The 6,453-nt window shown below is 53.4% G+C and overlaps 1 protein-coding gene across 1 annotated transcript in view; it reads right to left on the reverse strand.

The window, feature by feature from the left end:
- Positions 1-681: 681 nt before the first annotated feature.
- Positions 682-6,453, reverse strand: part of Siglec15 (sialic acid binding Ig like lectin 15) — a 13,202-nt gene continuing 7,430 nt past the window's right edge. Inside the window, exons 2-6 of the mRNA XM_029560080.1 lie at positions 4,960-5,019; positions 4,242-4,625; positions 3,265-3,636; positions 2,152-2,182; positions 682-808 (exon numbers count right to left, since the gene is read on the reverse strand). Of these exons, the coding sequence (XP_029415940.1) occupies positions 682-808; positions 2,152-2,182; positions 3,265-3,636; positions 4,242-4,625; positions 4,960-5,019 (974 nt within the window). The remainder of the gene's footprint in view (positions 809-2,151; positions 2,183-3,264; positions 3,637-4,241; positions 4,626-4,959; positions 5,020-6,453) is intronic.

The following is a 6,453-nucleotide window of genomic DNA, read 5'->3' on the forward strand; positions in this document are numbered from 1 at the left end:
GGACAGTCACTGTGGAGAGTGTAGGAGGCAGGGGCTCCAGGCCTCTTCCTGCTATCAAGTTCCCAGGGGCTGCTGTTCCTCTGATCACTGTTTGCACAGCTCCAGTCCCAGGTTTGTTCTCTGGAGTCCTTGGTTCTCTGCAAGGCCGAGCAGGTGCCACACTTATCCAAGAATTCTGCATGTCCAAAGGTCTACCTCTGAGATGGCCTTGTACTTTACACAGCCCTTTCAGATCTACTATTTCCTCAGATCTAGAGAGACCAGCCAGCCAGGGAGAGAGAATATTATTATGCAGCTTAACTAGTGCTCCACTGAGCTCCAGAGAGAGAGGTAAAGAAAATACCCCATTCTACACTGAAAATTGATGCTGGAGCAGGATGGAGCTTGGATTTCCAGATCTTACAATGGTTTCCTGTCTACTACAGAGTTCTAGGTTATAAAGAATGGGGAGTTTTTCTAGAACTTTCATGCTGAGGCACACAAGTGCACACACATACATACACATTCAGAATGCTGGCTCCACTGGCATAATATCACAGAGTTCCAAGGCAGATGTCCAAGTAGGAGACCAAGTGAGCCTCTGTGAGTAGGGTCTGGGCCTGCTTTGGAGGTTGGAAGGCCCAAAGCTGCCAAGGAACCTGGGAACCAGAAGGCCATATGGGTCTAGCCTGGTACTGCCCTTCATTTCCCATGGTGCACAGCTGGATGCTGGTGGCCAAGGAATTCCTCACAGCAAACTCGTGGCAGTTGATGGCTCTGGGGGTTTGTCTGGCTCAAATTTTCATAATTGGACTCCTGAGCCTGAGACCTGCGGACAGGAAAAAAATTGATGCAGGAGAGGGCTGTGCAGGGACAGCATCCCAGACCAAAGTTGCCACTGCCTCAAAGTGATTTTGTCAGCGGCTTCAAAAATGAGCTCCGTGTACCCAGCCTCCCCAGGTCTGACTGCTTTCTAGATTTCTGCCTACAGCATCCTATGAAGTACCTCAAACCTCTGTACCCACCAAGCTAGGCAATCCATACTGTCCCATTTCCTTCTTCCCTCAATGTCTCTGTGACAGCTTCCCAGCTCAAGCTCCAACCCTAGGTGTCCTGGCTCTCTCCTTTACTGCTGCCCACCTTTTCCTCACAGATACTCCTCCCTAACACCTCTGTCAGACCACAAACACAGCCTCCTCCTAGGTCTTCCTTCAGGACCCTTCTGTTGGCAAGTGGGACTGCTTATGCATGACCTTAGACCATTCTGACTTCCCATTACGCTCAGAATCACCCCCCAACCTTGCCAGCCCTTCCCATGTTCTATGCTCTGCCCATGCCTGCCTTCCTCCTGCTCCCTACTTGACCTTTCTACTTTCCATTCCCACTCTTGGGTTATCCCACCACCTTGGCCACCCTAGGCTCCAGCCTCCAGCTTGGTCTCCTCAACGCCATGTCTTCAGAGAGAACATCCTGATCTTAAGTGACCATAGCCCACTGGCTAAGCCATCGGGGGCCCTGCTTTCTCACCAGCTCCACTTCCTTCACAGCTCTTCTTTTACAATCTATGATGCTCTTGTAACATGCTCATGAAAAACATCTATGTTGGAATGCAAGTTTGTGGATTTTTATGTCTCTTTAGCATCCACATTAGTACCACATAGGGGGTATTCAGTAAATATCTGTTAAATGAATGAACAGTAGGTGGCTTTCTGACCTTTGTTCTTCAGAACATTAACAAAGAAAATGAATATATGACAGTTGTCAAGACCTGAGCTGGCAGCTGGAGAGAGTGTGCTCCCCAGTGCCCAGGACCTAGAATTGAGTTCTTTCTACTTCAACACGGGCCTTCACTTGGGTGGACACTGAAGAGGAGAAAATGAACCTCAGGTCAGTGACTTCCTATCTGAGTCTCTGAATCCCTTATTTAAGCCAGGTCCTGGCACTTCTAATGTTGTATGTGGCGAGTGGGCCAGCAAGTCAGCCTGACATGGTCTGTCCAGAGGATGGAGTGCTAGATGGGGGGATAGGGTGCTCTGAGGAGGGCCCAGGCTTTGGTCTAGTCTACCATCCCAGCCCTGTCCTATGCCTACTACCTGTTCTGAGAAACTGGCATCCCTTGGACAATGGGACAAGGTAGGAATGGGGTAGGGAGGAGGCAGTGAATGTACTTACCATGCAGGAGTGTCCTGGGTGACCAGGTGTTCTGTGTGAGGGAGGGAAGAGATGGGGGGAAGAGAGAGAGACTAGGTATAAATCTGCACTGTGGCCTCCAACATACATGCCTGCTGCCCCTGCCGCACACCACTGTGAAAAGTGGTCCCCAGGAAATGCAACACATAGCAGATGAATAGAGACTGCTGACTGCCACAGTGACTGTGAGGCTTAACCTGATAGATGACCAGGAGTTAATGAGAAGAAGGAAGTGAGGTGTGGTCTGACAGAACAAAATTGCCTTTCCGGGGACCCTGAAACAAAATGCTTCCTGAGTCTCAAGAACCAGCAAGAATGCCAGGGTCACAGCAAGGACAGCAGCTGAGGTGACACAGCAGACTCTGGATTTCATCCCTGGAGAGTCTGAGGCTAGTACTACTGATTTAGAAGAGGGGAGGACTGGGAAGGCCTGTCTCCTAGATGCCCAGTCCAACTCAACGACAGCAATGTGGGGCAGCTCTGTAAGGACCTTGAGTTCAAGCGGCCGCACTTGCTGTGTGTGCTTTTTTTTTTTTTTTTTGGCGTAGGTCTCACCTCACTTCTTATATAAGGTCTAGGCAGCATAGCATAATGTCAGTTTTCTGCAGGTTCTAGTGTCTAGTGGAGCCCTTCTTGTGGGGTACTATAAAGATCTACAGTCTCAGTCTCCCACAGGCTGGCAGGGAATCATGTGCTCCCAACATCTCTGTGCTCCCAATACCATGCAGCATAACCTCAGGTCGTCAGGATGCTATTTATAATGCCTGAGGGAGGGGAGCCCTGATGTAAGGGAGTGGTGCCATTTGGGAAAGCTTGGGGTGGAGCCCTTGTGGAGTACTCTTCTGCTCTAAGAGCTCGCATGGTTGGGTCTCCATCCCTGTGACCAAGGCCAAAGGCAAACTATTTTCATTTCCTTGAGCCTCAGTTTCTTGGCTGCAGAGTCTCAGACTAGTTCCACCTTCTGGGCTACACGTTAATGAAGTGAGCCGATGCAGGTGCAAAAAGGACTTTCTGGTGTGTGTGCCAGGGCACGTGGTCAGCCATGGGCGAGCCCCAGCCCTCCCCCTCACAACCACCCATCTGGGGAGCACCCACCTAGTCTGCGGCGGGTGGCTCGTGCGCCCAGAACACCGAGCAGCAGCAGCACCTTGAGGCCCAGCGAGCCCAGCAGGAGCACTACGGAGGAGGCCCCCGTGGTGCCTCGGAAACGGAACAAGTAGACGCTGGCCTCGGCGTGGCCCAGGCTGTTGGCTGCCGTGCAGGTGTAGCGGCCGTCGCGGGTCAGCGCTGGCAGCTCAGCGGTCACCTGGGATCCGTGACCTTGACCCTGCCCAGCGGCTGAGCTGTTGTCTAGGGCGGGGCCAGACCAGGCGAGGACAGGCGGGGGCTCCCCTTCAGCTGTGCAGAGCGCGCGGAAGGTGTGCGCTGGACCCGGCAGCACTGAGATGTTGACGATCCGCGGTGAGGCTGCTGGGAAGAAAGCAGGCGCCGAGCACCCGGCAGAAGTCAAAGCATGGGAGCAGAGGCAAAGAGAGCCCTCCCCAGCTGGAGCAGTGAGATGGGGTGCTCAGACTGCCTGAGTCCTAATGCAGCTGTGGCCTTGGGCGAGCTAGTCCACTTCTCTGCCTCAGTTTCTCCAAGTGCAAAATGGGCTCACAATTGCTCTTACTTATGGGGTTAATGAGGAGATCTGGCAAACTAATACTCGTGCTTGGATTACCTGCATTAATAGCATGTGCTCACTAAACGGTCACTGCGCAAGGTGGAGGCCGGAGGACGCTGCTCTGGGGGTGAGAGATTGTGCGCCTCTGGGAGGGGGCTGCAGTGCAGGTGGCACACGTCCGACGGCATCCCTTGCCACATTTAAGACTTATCACTTATTGCTTTTTCTCTCCTTCCTTGCCAGCTATTGGTGACAACGCCTGCTGCCAGCCCCTCCTGGGACCAGAATTCTGCATTTCTACCAAGTTCCCAGAGGAGAGGGGTGGTTCCTGTGGCCTTCCTGACACTCTTGGTACAAGGATGCTGGGAAGCTGGGACCCACGGCCAGTTTGGCCGCCAGCTCTCCTCACCAGTCACCCGCAGCCAGACCCCGTGGCGGCTCTCGTAGCGGTCGTGGACGTCCCCGGCGAACTCCACGCGGCAGAAGTAGCGGCCGCTGTCGGCCAGCGCGAGGCGCTCGATGCGCACCGACAGGTCATTGCGACGGGGATTGCCCAGCAGGCGGAAGTGACCGTGCAGGCTCAGCGCGGTCTGGCACAGCTCGCTGCCCCGTGCCACGGCACAGCGGAACACCTGCGGGCCGGCGAACGGCTCGCCAGTGCGCCAGATGGCGGTCAGCGGCCCGTCGTAGTGGCGGTGCGGGTGGGTGAAGGTGCAAGGCAGCACCGCTGCGTCGCCCGCCACCGCGTTCACCTCCGCCGGCACCTGCATGGACCAGCGCTGCGCGGGAGCACCTGCGGGCCCGGGGCGTATCAGGCCTAGCCTTTGGACCTGGTCTCCAGACCTCCCAGGGCATCCCATCTCCCAGGAGCCCTGGAGGCTCAGGCAGCGCCTCCAGGAAGGGCTGGGACTCCATTTTCTAACTGGAGAGGGATCTCCCTAGGTCTGCTCTTCTCTGATGTAGGACAAGGGGACCCAATGAAGGGTCCCGGCCCCTGACCTTTCTCTGAGGGTTGTTTGCCTCATTCCTAGTTTGTGGCCTAGTGACCCACATTCTTTCCCTTAGCTTTTTCTAATCAGCAATCTGTCCAGTTACAAGATCCCAGAGAAGGTGATAAAATCACTTACTGTGAGCCTCTGTGTTGCGCAAATCCCCAAAAGCATCTCTTCTAGTTTTCACAAGGGATCCTGGAGAGAAACAGAGATAGCTTCTTTTACGTGCTAATAAACTGAGGCACAGAGAAGTTAGATAACTGAGGTCACACAGCTAGGCTGAGGCAAAGCCTCACTCCACCACCTGCTAAGTTGTAGTATGCTAGGGGCATGCAGCCATGATTCATCTGAGGACACTAACAGCTGCATTTATAGAGGAGAAATGGAGGTCCCTGGAGGGCACAGTGCTTTGAAGCTCATGTGTTGAGTCAGTGGGAAAGAATCCAGGTCAATCCAAGTGGACTGTTACCTGATCAACTTCTTACAAGGCCAGTGCCTAGGCAGGGAGTTGAAAGACCAGAGTAGTGGGTGCTGTGCTGTCTCCTTGCTCTGTGAAGTTCTCTCTGGACTTAATCTCCCCATCTCCCACCATATGAACCACTGATGGATGTTGAATCAAGGGCTGGAAGCTGAGCTCCTCTACCAGCTCACCCAGTCCTGGCAAGCCACAGGGCCCTGTGTTGCTGCCGCTTTGAGGGTGCAGGTAATCACCCTCAGAAGGTCAGGCCAGGGGTGATGCCTCCCCAAGAGAAGACAGGCTGTTGAGACTGCCCAGCCAGTGCCCTGTGGCACTGTGCACCAAAGGGACCTTTAGAGGGAATAATACGCATTGCAATACACACACAGCTCATTCATGAGGAAAAGGCAGGGTAGGTATTGACATAGATGAGAAAATGAAGGCCCAAGGACAGATAAGTACGAAGAGAGAGAAAGCCAGTTTTTCTGAAGGTAAGCCCAGTGCTATTTGAGGTAAATTAGCCCAGCTGGCCCCTTGGGTAGGCATGCCCTCAGGCTACCACTGACAGCCTCTCTCCCATGATGCGCATCCACTTGTGGATGGATAGGAACAGCTCAGGACACTCCTGCACAGAACCACTCCCGGAACTGCCATTAGGGGAGCATGCATGTTCTCTGTCCTGTGGTGGCTACTCTTGGGTTTTCTTTTTCTGTCAGGATAGTCCCAGTCTCTCATCTGTCCCTCCTCATCTTTCCTTTCAGTGTCGTGTCCTGACTCAGGTGGCTCTTGCATGCTGCATTTGCAGAGTGGTATGAGTTCCTTAGTGCACTTTGGGCTGGGGGTGCTTCATCTCCAGTTGAATCCTGCTGTGGGTGTATACCCAGCTGAGCACCAAGTAAGGCCACGGTTCTGTTTTTCATAACACCTGTTTTTAGGCTAAATTTTTTGTTGTTGTTGTTCTGGACAAGTGAAATTACAGTTTTGTATCCAGGTGGAGGGTTTGACATTTATCCATATTAAGAGTTGTTAATCATCAAGGGCTGCTTTCCAAATATGAGAAACCCTGTCTGAAGGCTGTGCTGGTCCAGTCAGTACTAACAGCTGAAGAAAGTGTTTTCACGGTTCTTCTTTTTCTCTCTCCCCTTTCCTCCCTCCCTCCCTCCCTCCCTCCC

This window comes from Nannospalax galili, unplaced genomic scaffold, assembly GCF_000622305.1.
Source record: "Nannospalax galili isolate Female #2095 unplaced genomic scaffold, S.galili_v1.0 scaffold169, whole genome shotgun sequence".
In the NCBI taxonomy this organism is placed as follows: domain Eukaryota; kingdom Metazoa; phylum Chordata; class Mammalia; order Rodentia; family Spalacidae; genus Nannospalax; species Nannospalax galili.